This window comes from Mesoplodon bidens (genome assembly GCF_964165515.1).
Source record: "Mesoplodon bidens genome assembly, chromosome: 5".
Lineage (NCBI taxonomy): Eukaryota > Metazoa > Chordata > Mammalia > Artiodactyla > Ziphiidae > Mesoplodon > Mesoplodon bidens.
The window spans coordinates 15,070,051-15,089,491 of NC_138161.1; the positions used below are offsets into that span (position 1 = coordinate 15,070,051).

General features: G+C 35.1%; 1 protein-coding gene across 1 annotated transcript; it reads left to right on the plus strand.

Moving 5' to 3' along the window:
* Window positions 1-6,832: 6,832 nt before the first annotated feature.
* LOC308617891 (keratin-associated protein 19-3-like) lies at window positions 6,833-18,869 on the plus strand (the record flags this gene model as incomplete). The annotated part of the gene is given in 4 exon segments (XM_081235322.1): window positions 6,833-6,859; window positions 10,474-10,572; window positions 10,576-10,652; window positions 18,773-18,869. Coding segments are annotated over 4 exon segments (300 nt in total).
* Window positions 18,870-19,441: the final 572 nt, after the last annotated feature.

Consider the following 19,441-nt stretch of genomic DNA (forward strand, 5'->3'; position numbering starts at 1 on the left):
TTAAGGTCTTTAATCCATTTTGAGTTTATTTTTGTGTATGGTGTTAGTTAGTGTTCTAATTTCATTCTTTTACATGTAGCTGTCCAGTTTCCCCAGCACCACTTTTGAAGAGGCTGTCTTTTCTCCACTGTATATTCTTGCCTCCTTTATCAAAGATAAGGTGACCATATGTGTGTGATTTTATCTCTGGGATTTCTATCCTGTTCCATTGATCTAAATTTCTGTTTTTGTGCCAGTACCATACTGCCTTGATTACTGTAGCTTTGTAGTATAGTCCGAAGTCAGGGAGCCTGATTCTTCCAGCTCCGTTTTTCTTTCTCAAGATTGCTTTGGCTATTCGGGGTCTTCTGTGTTTCCTTACATATTGTGAAAATATTTGTTCTAGTTCTGTGAAAAATGCCAGTGGTAGTTTAATAGGGAGTGCATTGAATCTGTAGATTGCTTTGGGTAGTATAGTCATTTTCACAATGTTGATTCTTCCAATCCAAGAACATGGTATACCTCTCCATCTATTTGTATCATCTTTAATTTCTTTCATCAGTGTCTTATAATTTTCTGCATACAGGAGTTTTGTCTCCTTAGGTAGGTCTATTTCTAGATATTTTATTCTTTTTGTTGCAGTGGTAAATGGGAGTGTTTTCTTAATTTCACTTTCAGGTTTTTCATGATTAGTGTATAGGAATGCCAGAGATTTCTGTGCATTAATTTTGTATCTTGCTACTTTACCAAATTCATTGAGTAGCTCTAGTAGTTTTCTGGTAACATCTTTAGGATTCTCTATGTATAGTATCATGTCATCTGCAAACAGGGACAGCTTTATTTCTTCTTTTCTGATTTGGATTCATTTTATTTCTTTTTCCCCTCTGTTTGCTGTTGCTAGGACTTCCAAAACTATGTTGAATAATAGTGGTGAGAGTGGGCAACCTGGTTTTGTTCCTGACCTTAGTGGAAATAGTTTCCATTTTTCACCACTGAGGATGATGTTGGCTGGAGGTTTGTCATATATGGCCTCTATTATGTTGAGGTAAGTTCCCTCTATGCCTACTTTCTGGAGGGATTTTATCATAAATCGGTGTTGAATTTTGTCAAAAGCTTTCTCTGCATCTATTGAGATGATCATATGGTTTTTCTCCTTCAATTTGTTAATATGGAGTATCACATTGATTGGTGTATATTGAAGAATCCTTGTATTCCTAGGATAAAACCCACTTGATCATGGTGTATTATCCTTTTAATGTGCTGTTGGATTCTGTTTGCTATTATTTTATTGAGGATTTTTACATCTATGTTCATCAGTGATATTGGCCTGTAGTCTTCTTTCTTTGTGACATCTTTGTCTGGTTTTGGTATCAGGGTGATGGAATTAGTTTTGGAGTGTTCCTCCTTTGCTATTGTTTGGAGGAGTTTGAGAAGGATAGGTGTTAGCTCTTCTCTAAATGTTTGATAGAATTTGCCTGTGAGGCCATCTGTTCCTGGGCTTTTGTTTGTTGGAAGATTTTTAATTACAGTTTCAATTTCAGTGCTTGTGATTGGTCTGTTCATATTTCCTATTTCTTGCTGGTTCAGTCTTAGAAGGTTGTGCATTTCTAAGAATTTGTTCATTTCTTCCAGGTTGTCCATTTTATTGGCATATAGTTGCTTGTAGTAATCTCTCATGATCATTTGTATTTCTTGAATGTCAGTTGTTCTCCTTTTTCATTTCTAATTTTATTGATTTGCATCTTCTCCCTTTTTTTCTTGATGAGTCTGCTAATGGTTTATCAATTTTGTTTACCTTCTTAAAGAACAAGCTTTTATTTTTATTGTTCTTTACTATCATTTCCTTCATTTCTTTTTCATTTATTTCTGATATGTTTTTATGGTTTCTTTTCTTCTGCTAACTTTGGGTTTCTTTTGTTCTTCTTTCTCTAATTGCTTTAAGTGTAAGGTTAGGTTGTTCATTTGAGATGTTTCTTGTTTCTTAAGGTAGGATTGTATTGCCATAAACTTCCTTCTTAGAACTGCTTTTGCTGCATCCCATAGTTTTTGGGTCATCGGGTTTTAATTGCCATTTGTTTCTAAATATTTTTTGACTTCCTCTTTGATTTCTTCAGTGATCTCTTGGTTATTAAGTAGTGTGTGTATAGCCTCCATTTGTTTGTATTTATTACAGATTTTTGCCTGTAATTGATATCTAGTCTCATAGCATTGTGGTCAGAAATGATACTTGATACGATTTCAATTTTCTTAAATTTACCAAGGCTTGATTTGTGACCCAAGATATGATCTATCCTGGAGAGTGTTCCATGTGCACTCGAGAAGAATGTGTATTCTGCTGTTTTTGTATGGAAAGTCCTATAAATATCAATTAAGTCCATCTTGTTTAATGTATCATTTAAAGCTTGTGTTTCCTTATTTATTTTCATTTTTGATGATCTGTCCATTGGTAAAAGTGGGGTGTTAAACTCCCTTACTATGATTGTGTTACTGTCTATTTCCCCTTTCATGACTGTTAGTATTTGCCTTATGTATTGAGGTGCTCCTATATTGGGTGCATAATTATTTACAATTGTTATATCTTCTTCTTGGATTGATCCCTCGATCATTATGTAGTGTTCTTCTTTGTCTATTGTAATAGTTTTTGTTTTAAAGTCTATTTTGTCTGATATGAGAATTGCTACTCCAGCTTTCTTTTGATTTCCATTTGCATGGAATGTTTTTTCCCATCCCCTTACTTTCAGTCTGTATGTTTCCCTTGGTATGTAGTTGGTCTCTTCTAGACAGCATATATACAGGTCTTGTTTTTGTATCCATTCAGCCAGTCTATTTATTTTGGTTGGAGCCTTTAATCCATTCACATTTAAAGTAATTATCGATATGTATGTTCCTATTAACATTTCCTTAACTGTTTTGGGTTTAGTATTGTAGGTCTTTTACTTCTGTTGTGTTTCTTGCCTAGAGAAGTTCCCTTAGCATTTTTTGTAAAGCTGGTTTGGTGGTGCTGAATTCTCTTAGCTTTTGCTTGTCTGTAAAGCTTTTAATTTCTCCAGCAAATCTGAGTGAGATCCTTGCTGGGTGGAGTAATCTTTGCTGTAGATTTTTCTCCTTCATCACCCTAAATATGTCTTGCCACTCCCTTCTGGCTTGCAGAGTTTCTGCTGAACGTTCAGCTGTTAACCTTATGGGGATTCCTTTATGTGTTACTTGTCATTTTCCCTTGCTGCTTTTAATATTTTTTCTTTGTATTTAAATTTTGATAGTTTGATTAATATGTGTCTTAGCATGTTACTCCTTGGATTTATCCTGTATGGGACTCTCAGTGCTTCCTGGACTTGATTAACTATTTCCTTTCCCATATTAGGGAAGTTCTCAACTATAATCTCTTCAAATATTTTCTCAGTCCCTTTCTTTTTCTCTTCTTCTTCTGGGACCCCTATAATTCGAATGTTGGTGCATTTAATATTGTCCCAGAAATCTCTGAGACTGTCCTCAATTCTTTTCATTCTTTTTTCTTTCTTCTGCTCTGCAATAGTTATTTCCACTATTTTATCTTCCAGGTCACTTATCCATTCTTCTGCCTCAGCTATTGTGCTATTGATTCCTTCTAGAAAATTTTAAATTTCATTTAATGTGTTTTTCATCACTGTTTGTTTGCTCTTTATTTCTTCTAGGTCCTTGTTAAATGTTTCTTCTATTTTCTCCATTCTATTTCCAAGATATTGAATCATCTTTACTATCATTATTCTGAATTGTTTTTCAGGTAGGCTGCCTATTTTTCCTTCATTTTTTAGGTCTGGTGGGTTTTTGGCTTGCTCCTTCATCTGTCGTGTGTTTTTCTGTCTTCTCATTTTGCTTAACTTACTGTGTTTGGGGTGTCCTTTTCGCAGGCTACAGGTTTGTAGTTTCCATTGTTTTTGGTGTCTGTCCCCAGTGGCTAAGGTTGGTTCAGTGGCTTGTGTAGGCTTTCTTGTCGAGGGGACTAGTGCCTGTGTTCTAGTGGATGAGGCTTGATCTTGTCTTTCTGGTGAGCAGGTCCACATCTGGTAGTGTGTTTTGGGATGTCTGTGGCCTTATTGTGATTTTAGGCAGCCTCTGTGCTAATGGATGGGGTTGTGTTCCTGTCTTGCTAGTTGTTTGGCAAATGGTGTCCAGCACTGTAACTTGCTGGTCCTTGAGTGGAGTTGAGTCTTGGCATTGAGACAGAGGTCTCTGGGAGATTTTTTGCTGTTTGGTATTACATGGAGCTCGGAGGTCTCTTGTGGACCAGTTTCCTGAACTTGGCCTTCCCACCTCAGTGGCACAGCCCTGATGCCTGGCTAGAGCACCAAGAGCCTGTCCTCCACACGGCTCAGAATAAAAGGGAGGAAAGAAAGAAAGAAAGACGAAGGTAAAATAAAATAAGATAAAGTTATGAAAATAAAAAAAATAAAAAATAATTATTAAGAAAAAATGATTTTCTAAGTAATAAAAAACAAAAACAAACAAAAAAACAGATAGATAGAACCCTAGGACAAATGGTGAAAGCAAAGCTATACAGACAAAATCACACACAGAAGCATACACATACACACTCACAAAAAGAGAAAAAGGGAAAAAATGTATATATCATTGCTCCCAAAGTCTACCTCCTCAATTTGGGATGATTTGTTGTCTATTCAGGTATTCCACAGATGCAGGGTACATCAGGTTTATTGTGGAGATTTAATCCTCTGCTTCTGAGGCTGCTGGGAGAGATTTCCCTTTCTCTTCTTTATTCACTCAGCTCCTGGGGAGCTCAGCTTTGGATTTGGCCCCGCCTCTGCATGTAGGTCACTTGAGGGCGTGTGTTCTTCTCTCAGACAGGACGGGGTTAAAGGAGCAGCTGATTCGGGGGCTCTGGCTCACTCAGGCCCGGGGGAGGGAGGGGTACGGAATGCGGGGTGAGCCTGCAGCGGCAGAGGACAGTGTGATGTTGCACCAGCACCAGCCTGAGGCGCGCTGTGTGTTCTCCCTGGGAATTTGTTCCTGGACCCTGGGACCCTGGCAGTGGTGGGCTGCACAGGGTCCTGCGAGGGGAGGTGTGGAGCATGACCTGTGCTCACACACAGGCTTCTTGGTGGCTGCGGCAGCAGCCTTAGCATCCCACGCCCATCTCTGGGGTCTGAGCTTTTAGCCGCAGCTCATGCCCGTCTCTGGATCTCCTTTAAGCAGTGCTCTTAATCCCCTCTCCTTGCACACCAGGGAACAAAGAGGCAAGAAAAAGTCTCTTGCCTCTTCGGCAGGTCCAGACTTTTTCCTGGACTCCTTCCTGGGTAGCTGTGGCGCACTAACCCCCTGCCGGCTGTGTTCACGCCACCAACCCCAGTCCTCTCCCTCCGTTCTGACTGAAGCCCGATCCTCAGCTCCCAGCCCCGTCCGCCCTGGTGGGCGAGCAGACAAGCCTCTCAGGCTGGTGAGTGCCGGTCGGCACCGATCCTCTGTGCGGGAATCTCTCCGCTTTGCCCTCCGCACACCTGTGGCTGTGCTCTCTTCCATGGCTCCGAAGCTCTCCCACTCCGCCACCCGCAGTCTGAGCCTGTGAAGGGGTTTCTTAGTTTGTGGAAACCTTTCCTCTTTCACGGCTCCCTCCCACGGGTGCAGGTCCCGTCCCTATACTTTTGTCTCTGCTTTTTCTTTTTTTTTTTTGCCCTACCCAGTACGTTGGGAGGTCTGAGGTCTTCTTCCAGAGTTCAGTAGGTGTTCTGTAGGAGTTGTTCCACGTGTTGGTGTATTTCTGATGTATCTGTGGGGAGAAAGGTGATCTCCGTGTCTTACTCTTCTGCCATTTTGAAGCTCCTCCTCCAAACTATCAATTTCTAATTGAGCTTCTTTGTAAAAATAGGTTCTAGTGAATAGTGTTAAGTCCAACTCTACTTTTAAAAAAATATTATAATGCATTTGATAAGCTTAGACTTGTTTACTGAACATATAGATGGATTTACTCAGCCAGATCATATCCTTTTAGTCAACTCAGCAGAGGAGTCGTAGCTTCATAGTAAATAGGTCAGGGTAGATATATTTCAGTGTCACCTTTGGAGGATGATAATCTTCAGTTTGACTGAATAAAACATAATTTCATATGAAAATATTTTATCCCCTAACTGGACAATAGAATCATAGTCTAAAGAAAGACTTTATGTAACTAAAGAAAAACTATAATCAGTATAACTATTTGGAGAAGATACTTAACATTCTTAGTATAATGTAGCTTCATTATTATACCTCTTACTGGTAAATTATATTGATTTGTGTTGGAATTAACAGAAGAGTTCTAAAATCTTTTTTTAGGGAAAAGCTGTTACTGGTCTGAAGAAAATGCATCACAGAATCATCAGCATCACAACTGAGGGAAGATATGACAGAATTACATGGTCAGTGTGTGACATCATTAAACCTGTTTGAGTTATTTCTGATTTTATGGTTTCCTGTTGACTTAATGAGAATGAAATATTGAAATTAACAACTGTCTTTTCATCTAGGATGAACAATAAAAAATGGAACAAGTTCTGAAGAGAGAAGACAAAGGAATTAAAAAAATAAGAGGTGAGGTAGCCAAGAGTTTCTTAAGTAAGACAAAAAAGCATTAAACATAAAATTAAAAAAATTAATAAACTGGACTCATTCTATTAAGAAATTCTGTTCATACATAGACATCACTTTAAAGTGCAAAAACAACCCACATACAGAGAGAAAATACTTTTAAAACGGATTTGACAAAATACTTGTACCCAAGTACTCTACAAATCAATACTAAAATATTACAATCTTAATTAAAAATGAACAAAATAATTGAACACTTCCAAAATGTTATCTAGCTGATCAATAAGTGTATATAATGGTCCCTAGTATTATTACTCATCAGGTAAAAGCCAAACTAAAACAATACTCAGCTACTACTACTTTCTCACAAGAATGATCAAAGTTAAGTAGTCTTAAAATAGTAAGTGTCAAAGATTTAGAGCAAGTGGAACTCTCTTACATTGCTGGTGGGACTGTAAACCTGAAAATCATTTTGGAAAACTATTGACAAGGTCTACAAAAACTGCTGTCAAAATCTAGAAGGATGGTTATCTCTAGAGAGTGAGGACAAAAAAATAAAAAGAAAAAAAGAAGCAGTAGAGACACTTTAGGCGTTAGGGCATGCTTAGTATGGGTAGTGTATGCCTATTTATAAGAATTCATCAAATTTTACACTGAAATTTATATATAATATATAATTCATTATTATGCTTAAAAAAAAAACCCAGCTCAGGGGCTTCCCTGGTGGTTGAGAGTCCGCCTGCCAATGCAGGGGACATGGGTTCGTGCCCCGGTTCGGGAAGATCCCACATGCCGTGGAGCGGCTGGGCCCATGAGCCATGGCCGCTGAGCCTGCGCATCCAGAGCCTGTGCTCCATAATGGAGAGGCCACAACAGTGAGAGGCCCGCGTACCGCAAAAAAAAAAAAAAAAAACCTGCAAATGAAATGATGGTTATATGTTCCTCTAAATTCAGAAAGCCATTTGAGCTTATTCCTCCTTTAAATCTTTATTGTTTAGATGCCGTCACAGAGTTACCCATACCTGTCAGAAGCGTGATGCTTAATTTTAAAGACCTTAGAATTCATTAATCCTTTCAACACATATTTGTTGTGTTCTTATTATGTGGTATCTATTAAGAGAGGTAAATAAATCCAGTTGGGAGAATGCATTATTTGAAGATTACTTAAAAGACTAAAAGAACCTGAACAATACACTTGAGATTATATAAAGTTCACACGAACTTAAGGACTAGAGCCGAATATTAAACGCAAAACTAGATAAATTTAACCAGGTTTGGGATCAGGTTCAGCTATAAGTGACTAACTTCTTAGAGTCAGCTGAGGGACTTTTGCTCTCAATTGTCTTTTTCCACCCCTTATCTTTTAACATAACATCTACAATTTGGAGATACTGAAGACATTTCCAATATTAATGGTATCTTATTGAATTTGATAGAGTCCTTGGATTTGTATTATTTTTTTAAAATCAGAAACCTTAACAAACATTTAATATCTTAGTGAGGCTAGGATGGTATTTCCTGAGAATAAGGGAACCAAAAAAACAAATAAATAGGGCTTCCCTGGTGGCGTAGTGGTTGAGAGTCCTCCTGCCGATGCAGGGGACGCGGGTTCGTGCCCCGGTCTGGGAGGATCCCACATGCCGCGGAGCGGCTGGGCCCGTGAGCCATGGCCGCTGAGCCTGCGCGTCGGGAGCCTGTGCTCCGCAACGGGAGAGCCCACAACAGTGAGAGGCCCGCGTACTGAAAAAAACAAAAAAACAAAAAAAACAAAAAAAAAAAACAAAAAAAAACAAATAAATAAAGCACAGAAAAAGCAAAGGGAATAAAAGGGAAAGCTGTTTTCATAAAAGTAAAGATACAAGAAGAAGGAAAAGGAAGAGATTAACTAATTAACTATAGACTGAGTGAAAATTGATGGGTGCCAAAGAGAAATTTTATGTACCTCACAATTTTACCTAGCCACCATAGCCTAATGGCTAATTGAAGGACAGAGGCTAGATGATACATAAAAAGAGATTGTAACATATATGTTAGAATGGCTAAAATTTAAAACACTAAAAACAATTAATGCTGGCTTGATTGTGGAGCAACAGAAACTATCATTCATTGCTGATGAGAATGAAAAATGGTACAGAAACTTTGGAAGACAGTCTGGCAGTTTTTCACAAAGCTAAAAATGGTTTTATGGAAAAGATTCAGTAATCATTTTCCCTGGTATTTACCCAAATGGCTTGAAAATTTATGTCCACACAAAAACCTGAACAGAGATGTTTATAGAAGTTTTATTTCTATTTGCCAAAACTTGGAGGCAATCAAGATGTCCTTCAAAAGGTGAAAGGATAAATAAACTGTGGTACATCCAGACAATGGAATATTATTCAGGGATAAAAAGAAATGAGCTATCAAGCCACAGAAGGATAAGGAGGAATCATAAAGGCTTATTGCTAAGTGAAAGAAGTCAATGTGAAAAGGCAAAATACTGTATGATTCCACTATGACATTCTGGAAAATAAAAAACTATGGAGACAGTCAGAAGTTTAGTATTTGCAGGAGTTTGGAAGGATGGAGGGAAGAATAGAGGCGGAAAAGGGGATTTTTAGGGCAGTGAAACTATTCTGTATGGTTCTGTAATAGAGGTTAATGACATTATGCATTTGTCAAAACCCACAGAACAGTACAACACAGAGTGAACACTAATCTAAACTACAGATTTTAATTATTAATATATTAATATTGGTGTGCATGTGTGTGTATGGGGGGTGGCATATAGGAATTCTGTATTTCCTGCTCAATTAATCTGAAAACTTAAAACTATTCTTCAAGTAAAGTTTATTAATTAAAAAAAGGATATTGTATAAGATAGATATATGGATGAATTAACAGGAGGAAATGGTGTATGTAAAGACAGGGAGGAAGATGTATACTTTGGAGACAACTTGGATAGATGACATGCCAGAGAATAGGGTCAGGATTTGAGAAGATAACTTTTAATATACTATTAAAGCTACTTTTGAAATAAATTTTTGATTCCTGTGATTTGCCATCAGTTTCTGAACAATTTTATCCCATGGTTGTCAAAGCCCATGGAAGGGTACAACAGAAAGAATGAAGAGTAAACTATGGATTTTAATTAATAATTATATGCCATTATTGGCTCATCAACGTAAAAAGCAAAAATGTTTTTTATTTTTTAAAGTAGCATGAAAAGTAAAAAGTATGTCAGTTATGATGGTTAATGTTCTAAAACTAAATAAAAAGTAGATTTATTTTTCTAAAGTTCCTTGCTAGTGTTCACAACAGTCAAGCTGGTTCTTTCCAGCTCTCAAATGTTTCTGTTTTCTTATTTCTGAAAGAAATAAATCATTCAGTTTTGAGACAGAGGAAAATGTGCTTTAAAATGATATTATCGATTACAGAACTTTGACCAATTTCTTTGGTTTAATTTTCTTAAGTGAAGTATCTAAAGAAAACCAGAGATGACGAAATATTTAATTGAAAACCACAACACGATCAGACCTGATTGGTATGCCTGACTATGAAGAATAGTATTTGGGGTCTGATATGTCTAGACTTTGAAGATACAGCATTCCTTCTTATAAAGTGGTGCAATAACTTTTTTCACCTGCTTTCTTTAGGTATAATTGACAAATATAATTGTGTATGTTCAAAGTGTGCCAAGTGATGATGTAATAAAGTGATGCAATAACTTTAAGAGACACCCTAACTAGGTAACAAAGTGATCCCAAATATTTTACTGAGTGTGAGACCTTCTCCCTGTGTCAGGGGACAAAGAATTAATGAGTTGTTCCAAGTATATATAATGTAAACATGACATAATGGAGGGTATACACATGATTTATCACATGCTCTGACCAGGGTATATAAGCATCCTTCTACACATGCTGACATCCATACTTAGGTTCTTGCTTTGAATAGAAAACCAAACTCACCACCCCTGACACCAAGAGCCATTACAGCAACTATTATGGAGGCCTGGGCTATGGCTATGGAGGCTTTGGTGGTCTGAGCTATGGCTAAGGTTGTGGATGTGACAGCTTCCACAGACTGGGCTATGGCTGTGGCTTCAGAGGCTATGGATATGGCTCTGGTTATGGAAGCTTTGGATATGGCTGCCATCACTACCCATCATTCTGTGGATGATAGACATGGATTTTCTAGCTTCCACTGAAATCTTACCCTAGTAGCCCTATATCTGAAATTACAGGGGACTTTCCAAATCTGATCTCAAAAATTGGACCACAAAGATCATACTGGAGTTATCTGCACAGAAGTATCTAGCTTCTCAGAATTTTGGACAATTTTTCAATACACTCCTATACCTCCATCATAATCCTAGAATCATCTATTTTTTCTTTGAAAACTAACTGGATTATCTGTTTACCTTTCAGTAAAACATTAAATTTGAAAACAAAATATGTTTTTTGTCTTGTTCATGAAACTCAATTATATGGAAGTGATGATGGTTCCATTCTACTCAATTTTCAGTAAGGGATGGTATCTCCTTGGCTTAGAATCATTTTTTTTCCCATATACCTCACAAATATCCATACAGATAGAAAGACTGATATAAAGACTAATTATAGACTAATATGAAAAGATGTTTTCAAAACTGTTAGTGATTTAATATTTTTACATCTCTTGCTTTGTTTAGATAATATTCAGATTTAAGTCAACAACAAAAAGCAATGCCGATTTAACATATCTATATATTTATTTATCAAATAAGTGTGTTTTATTTAACTTAACTCACATTTCTCAATTCAGTACAAATGCATAATGAATCCTTCCATTTATTCAAAATCTATTTGGCTTTTTATTGTAAATGCAAATACATGGTAATAGATCAAACCATCACTAGGCTAATTATGAAAGTAAACCTCCTTTCCAAATTTTTTATATTTAGTATAATCCACCCTGTGTATCATAGTCTTCTACACATTATTTTCTTTGATATTTTCATCAAGCAGCTGATCTATAAGTAAATAATGAATTAGGGTAATGTTTTTCATATGAGGTCATTTAACTCAAAACATTTTAACTAAGACTTTTCTGTTAGCTTTCCTATATTCTTACTGAATCTTCATGACTTGACATGGTATTCTTCTTTACTACCATCATTATATTGGCCATTTTTTTCAACCTAAAAAGGGAAACAACAAGATATAATCGTGAACTAATTTATTTTTTAGCTTAAGCTGATAGCAAAGCACAGCTATACACAAGGAGCTTTCCTATAAATCTGAATTTCCCCTTATAAAAATGGACAGGAGGGGACATTTCATTGGTGAAATGAGAAAAATATGTAATCAAATACCAATTTTTTCCTAAAATCAAATGATATACTCAGGTAATAATATAAAATTAAGATTTTTTTATTGAGGTATACTTGACATATAACATTCTATCGGTTTCAGGTATAAAACATAATGATTCAATATTTGTATACAATATTTGTATACGCCACAATAAGTCTAGTTAGCATCCATCACTACACACAGTTTCATTTTTTTCCTGTGATAAGAACTTTTAACATTACTCTCTTAGCAACTTTCAAATATGCGATATAGTATTATTAACTGTAGTGACTATGCTGTACATTACATCACCATGATTTACTTAGTTTGTAACTAAAAGTTTGCAGCTATTGACCTCCCTCACTCATTTTGTCCACTCCCGACCCCCTCACTTCTGGCAGCCACCAATCTATTCTCTGTATCTATGAGGGGATATTTTGTTTAAACTGGTCAAAATTGGTCAAATATATTTGATTCAGTCAGATAGCAGTATCATAAACAAACATTAAATATCAGCAGTGCTTTGTACCTCATTTCTCAGCTTAAAAAATTCTCTGAAAAGTAATTGGCTTCTATAGAATTATATATTAGCTCTAGTGATAGCATCAGGACGAAGGCCAAGATCTGATGCCAGAAGATTCTAGGTGCCAGAATGCAGCCGCCTTCTTCAGTGTATTTTCCCCACTCATGCAAGCAAATCGGAGTATCTTGAAAGCTTTGCTCAGCTTCCATGAACTTAGCTGAATTTATGGGGGATGTGAAAGAGGACTCACCTTCTTGGATAGAATTACCATTTTTATAACATTTTATTCTTATAGAACATATAAAATATAAAACTCAATTTCAATGTTAGCTTTATCTAGATTTCACCTATACCTATATGTATATCTATTATATTTATACATGTATACCTATATTTATACAAGATCAAAGTCTTCCTTTGAAAGTTACATACTTAATCTACATAAAGAGAAATTTGCTCAGGCATCAGTTATCACCTATCCTTTCAGTCAATTCAGTCTGGGTGTTGTAGAGTCTCAGTGTACAGAGCAGGTGAGATAAAGTTGTGTGGCTCCATTTTGCACACTTAATGAGGTAATAGTTCCACAGTCTATGGACATGCCCTATACGTCTAAAAATAAAAATAGCCATAAATGTCATTAGACTGAGAAACAATCTAGTGTGCATGATACACCTAGTGAAATACATTATCATATTTTATTACATCCTATTTTATGATTTAATTAATTATGTCTAAGAAACACATTTTGAATTTATAGTAGAATTGCCATTAGCTTCCTAATAAAAGCTTCAATTTGGCCAGTGGAAGAATATATTTTCATCATTTAACACATCAACACAGGATCTGAGCTTCACAATCAACTGATTGTCTTCTTGTAGAAAGCTCCCCAAAGATTAACAAAGAACTGTGCAAGTCTTTGAGTCCACTGAATTAACAACAACAACAATAAAAAACTCAAAAAAATCTCAAAAGAAATAAACATTTTTCAGTTTTCAAAGATAATTAATATCCAAAGGATATTACAATTGTTTTATTTTTTAACCCAGAAAAAAATCAATAAAAAAATTTGGTTCATATATTTCACAACATAGTTTCACAATTTTTTGTTCTTAATTATATATTTACGTAATATTTTCTTTGAAAATACACAAATAAGTCATGGTATATTTCATTATTGAGTTTTTTAAAAAAATTGTAAAATCTATTGGATTTTATCTCATGTGAGCATAGCTATTTTCATTGGAAATAAGAACATAAATTAGCCCTCATCACAGACAATCTAGCAAATTTACTTAATCATTCATGGGATTCTTAAACTTGGTAGATTTATTTGTGATCATTTGACTTCAAAATGACTCACTGAGGAAAAAAGATAGTTTTTGCCAACTATTTTCTTTTTCAAAATAAAAAATAAAGATGGAATAACGTTCCCTAAAGGAAAAAAACAGGATTTAACAGTAGGATTAATTATTCCTTTGAGTTAAATATTCCTTTAAGACCTGAAAGCCATTTGAGTCCATAATTCAACTTAGAGAATTATTACAAGTTGTGTGTCATGCAGAATTTATTTTTTCATTAATTCAACAAATATTTTTTGTTTGGAAAAACAGTAAACAAATCCAGTTAGGGAAATGTATTATCAAAAATGTTATAAAAACACTAACTCTAAAAGATATTTGCGGGGAATTCCCTGGTGGGCTAGTGGTTAGGATTCTGGGCTTTCACTGCTGGGGCCCGGGTTCAACATTTAGTCGGGGAACTGAGATCCTGCAAGTTGTGCAGCAGGACAAAAAAAAAAAAAGACATTTGCACTCCCATGTTCACTGCAGCATTTTTTACAATAGTCCAGGTATGGAATCAACCTAAGAGACAAGTGATGGATAAATGGATAAAGAAAATGTGTTACATATATATGTGTGTCCAAGATATGGTCACATCCAGTGGGGCTTAAACTTGGAATGGGTTTACTATCTTCACAGAGTGAACTGAGAAACAGCAGAAGACTGGCCCACTACTTCATATACCTGATTCCTCTCTCAGTCTTTTCATCACTGTACATTCATTTTTGGAGATTTCAAGGCAACAGGATTTTAAGAAGCCCTGTTAAAAAATATTGTATGATTTTAAGAGCATACAAACATATATATATATATATATATATATATATATATATATATATATATATATATATATATATATATCTTAAATATAAAACCTTAATGAATAAGTAATTATAAAAAATTTGCTGATTACCTGAGAAAAAGTAAGGGTCTGGTACACACAGAATAGGAAAATAAAAATTTAAGAGCAAAAATATTATGATAAAATTAAAGACGTGAGTAGAGGGATAAAATATTGATTGGAAAAAGTGGATAAGAACAAAAGACCTAGCTGGTGCAAGCATGTATTGAGAATGAACGTAGAATGAGATTTAAAGAGATGTTTAATAAGAGAATGATATATAGATTATGAAGAAGTGTAGAGAAGAGAAGAAAAATGGTAACTGTATAGCACAGAGCCAAGATCATCTGCATTTTTAGATCATATTTTGGGTATTGTCCATTCTGGAAAAGTGGGTAATTGTGTAAAGGGAATACTTTTTAATGGCTTTCAGACTGGTTTTGAAAGTGAGTTTGTCTTGTGCGTGTATATATATATATTATATATATATGTATATGTATATACAAATGGGAAATAAATTTGATATTTATCTGGAGACTTTTATAGATTTAAAAACTTTAATCTTGATCAGCTTATTTAAATCTAGGTGAAATTAATACACAACAATCCAAAGAATGCTATGAAAATGAGAAAATATTTAATGAGAAAACTCCATCAAATATGAATGATGTAATATGCTTAATAATGAAGAATTCTATTCAGGGAATTTTTATTTTGTGACTTTGAAGACAGATTTTTTTTTTCTCATTAAAAAAGACTGTAATGAGTTCAAGGGCCTTTTGACCAGGCAGCTAAGCAATCTCAAAAATTTTAATGAGTGTGTGCCTCTCCTTGTGTCAGCAAACAGATTAACAATTTGCCTCAAGTAAATGAATAATCTGGAATGATACAAAAGAATGGCCACATGTTTCAGGAATAGAATAGGTAAAATACAAAATTTCCTAACTTGTTTTCCAAAAACTGAATAATATCTTCAGGTAATGATATAAACCAAATAATATTTGGTATAAACTGGGCAAATATAATTTTAAAAAAGGAATAAATTAAATCATAGAGTTAAAAAACTGAAAGGGATGTTAGAACTCTATAATGCTGCCTCATAATCTTGCAGGCAGGTTATCTCAGAATAAGTGATTTTCCCTTGAAAATTAGTGGTAAGACTAGGGTCTGAACCCTGTTGTCCTGAGTCCCAGGACAACTATACTATGTTGGCTCTCTCTTTATGTATTCTCTCTTTGAAGGTTGTCAAATAGACCATTTAAAATGTTCTGTTCATAGTTACAACAAGAGCTAAATTATGACAACTGATTTTTGAAGAGTGGTCCCTTTACCTTGATTAACACCTGTGCTTCTTTAACATTTTTATTGTTCTGAGATAGAGATTGTACTTATAATTTTCTAGTCTATCTGCTGTTGAATGTAACTAAACAATGTGCAATGTTAAAACTCAAGTCTAAGTAAAAGCAAGACACAAAAAAACAGAAAAAACCATGACTTCTTCTTTTAGTCATTGCTACCTAAGAGTTGTATGTAGCTTCACAGTGGGCTGAGCAGGAGAAATAAAGGCAAGTTACTCTATTGAAGGATCAGACTATGTACTTTGACCCAGGAGGACAAAATTTCTATTTTCCTTTCATTTGGTTAATAACTCTAGGGACAGTATCTATGGGGCTTCCAAGGAGTAAGTAATCAATACACTCAAACAATATTATTATTGTTGTTAACATTCTTAGTATAATCAATATTATCATAATTCTGTGCTAAGATTGCATTGATCTATGTCTTAGGTGAGAGAAAATGTTTTGAATTTATAACAAAATACTTCTTTACTTCCAGGGAAAATGTGAGAACATTTTTCACTCCATGAACAGAAACTTAGGTCATGAGTTAAAACTTTAAAAAAAATAATGACAATCCAAATCTGCTTTTGATCCACTGATTGGACAGAAAAATAATAACTCCCCAAAGAAATTTCCAACATGACTTTTTCTCTTGTGCATGTGGAGGAAAAAAAAACAGATTTGTTCCATATTTTTCAAACTGTTTTTTCTTGCTTTTGCAACTAATGGACATTTATGAAATATGCATACCTTTGTCACATGTTTTCTTTTTTGAAAACACATTTAGCATTATTGTTATTGAAGATTTTCATTGTATCCCATATTCTTTCCATATATAAAGAGAGACAGTCATACATTTAAAAAAATAGCTCATAATCATGGTTGCATGCTCTGACAGAGTTACTCAAGAAGAATGTGAAATCCTTAAAGTTATGTAATTTATTCATATCTCTAAATTATTCATTAAAAATAAAAATATTCTTATTTTCAATTGGCTGATTTTCTGGAATGAGGAATAAAAATGGAATAAAGTAGGATTAGAGTAGTATGGAGTTTAAAGCCTTATACTGGGTTAAATGTTAGCCTGTAACCAGAAAGCCTGTTGGAACTCATGTCAACCTTAAAATATTTCTAGAATAGCCAGTGAATTGCTCAGGTTATGATACGTATGTTCCTTGTTTTAATGTTAGTTAAAGTCTTATAATTCTTTAAAAAATAACTGTTGCTATGCTTTATTTAGATACTAGGGTCAGCTTAGTGAACAAACCTGTCAAAAAATGTCATCCAAATATTACTTATAAATCTCAGCAAAAGCTTAGCAATATGGTTATAGTCATATAAGACATGTTTTGTGAGTCTCAAGTTTCAAGATATGGGCACATTTACCTAGGGCTTATTCAGGTATGGGATCAACTTTGGGTGTTAGTAGCTACCTCTCTGGACTGAGGTGAGGGACTCTGTGAATATCAGGCCAAACGATTCCAAAGAGTGTCTCCTTATTCTCTGTCCATTTTTACAATTATGCTGCATATTTAGATAATTTAAGTATTCCAGATTGTACAAGTCCTTTTAAAATTCAGATGATTTTAGGAGTTGAAATATGTTTTAAACAAGTATCAATATCTTGTAGAAAGGTCTAGTTGATATCTTAGGAAAAGCTAGTAACAAAAAATTGGCACAGACTAGGTAAAGAGAAGACAAAGGCAAATGTAATATATTGCCTATGAGATCTAGATGGAAGGAATGCAGTGTTGAGTTGAGTATGTAGGTTGGAGCCCAAACCATTTTTCTCTATTCACACTTTTACCTGGATGAAAAATGAATCATGGAGGGAGGAAGTTGGATGATGTTCAAAGTGGAATTAGAAAAAAATGTAAAGTACATGGATAAATGATGAAGAGTAGAGAAAGAGAGAAAATGATGTGTGGAGGTGAGTATAATCTGCATTTGGAGCAGCAGTGAGACTAGAACTTATTCTGGAGAAACGGTTCAGGATATTAAAAAAAATAACTGCGTGAAGGTTTTTCACAAGATGGATTTTTGATCACTCTGATAGTCTCTCCATTTCTGAGTCCAATTCTGCTATGTTTTTAAACCAAAACAAATATGCTGGTGTGTAAAAACAAAATAAATCTATCATAGTACATGGTCAAAGTTCTAAAACTCTAGAAACCAAGTGAGCTTTTGTCGTCATTTTCTGGTATACACAGCAAGCGAACCAAATCTTTCTGCACTTAGAATGTTCTTTTATCTTCTGAAGAGAGGTGCATCCTTTGTGTCTCATGCTGCAAAATATGTGTGCCTTTTGACAAAATTGATCAATTTAAGAGTCTTGATATTTCTTAGAATCAGTTATGACAACCCTCAAATGCCCGTGATGAGAAGATAATTAGAAATTCAACAACATTTAATATAACTGATGTTAAGTGACTGGTGATAAAGAATTCAATTTAAGTTTTGGTATGCCTATGCTTTAAAGAAAAAACAATTCATTTTAAGAAAATTAATGCACCTATCTCAGGAACAACCTAACTAGGGAGCCAAGCTGGTTAACACATTCTTAATGAGTATGGTCAGGGCATCATAGATTTAGGAGTTGTCTTAGGCAAGTATAATTCATGAATGAAACCAAAGGATGGGCACCTGTTTTATCACATTCTCTGACCATGGTATATAAGCCTCCCTGTAAAGATGTTGACATTAACACTCTGTCTTTCATGGAACAGCAAACTAACTCACCACCTTTGATACCATGAGTCATTACAGCAACTATACGGAGGCTTGGGTTTCAGCTATGTAGGCTTTGGTGGCCTGGGCTATGGCCATGGCTGTGGGCATGGCAGCTTCCAAAGACTGGGCCATGGCTGTGGCTTCAGAGGCTATGGATATGGCTCTGGTTATGGAAGCTACAGTTACAGCTGCTGTCACCATCCATCGTGCTATGGAGGATATGGATTCCTTAGTTTTTACTAAAGAAAATGGAAATTGGATGCAGAGGGAAAACCTCCAAATTTGTTTGGTCTTATTTTGTGCTTTCATCCCCAAAACACCCACCCTATTTTATCCAGGATCAATTAATAGTATTTATCAATGGTTACACTGCCCCTAGGAATATTTGGTGAATTTTTACCTCTAAAGTTGCCATCTAAATGCACAGTCAATATGTATCACCATTCTAATTTGATATCCTCATTTTGGTTTACTCTTCTTGCCACCATTACCATGATGTTCTCTTTCCAGCAAGACCACAGAGAAAACTTGTATTTTGCTTTTGTCTAATAAACTGATACTTTAATGAAATATAAATGTTTCTTTCTGATGCTTTTATTTTTATTATTTTAACTCCTTCTTTTGCAACTAATCTAAAAAATTTACTTATGAAGCAGTGAGAGCTGTGGTTACATGTTATAGTATGATGCAAATGTTTCTAGTTCACCACATTATATAAGCTTGAGAACACCTAGGGTGTCAGTTAACACTAAATGAAATTAACGTGTCCCTGTTTACTCACTTAGGATATCAGCCCCCTCAAATGTCCCTCAAAT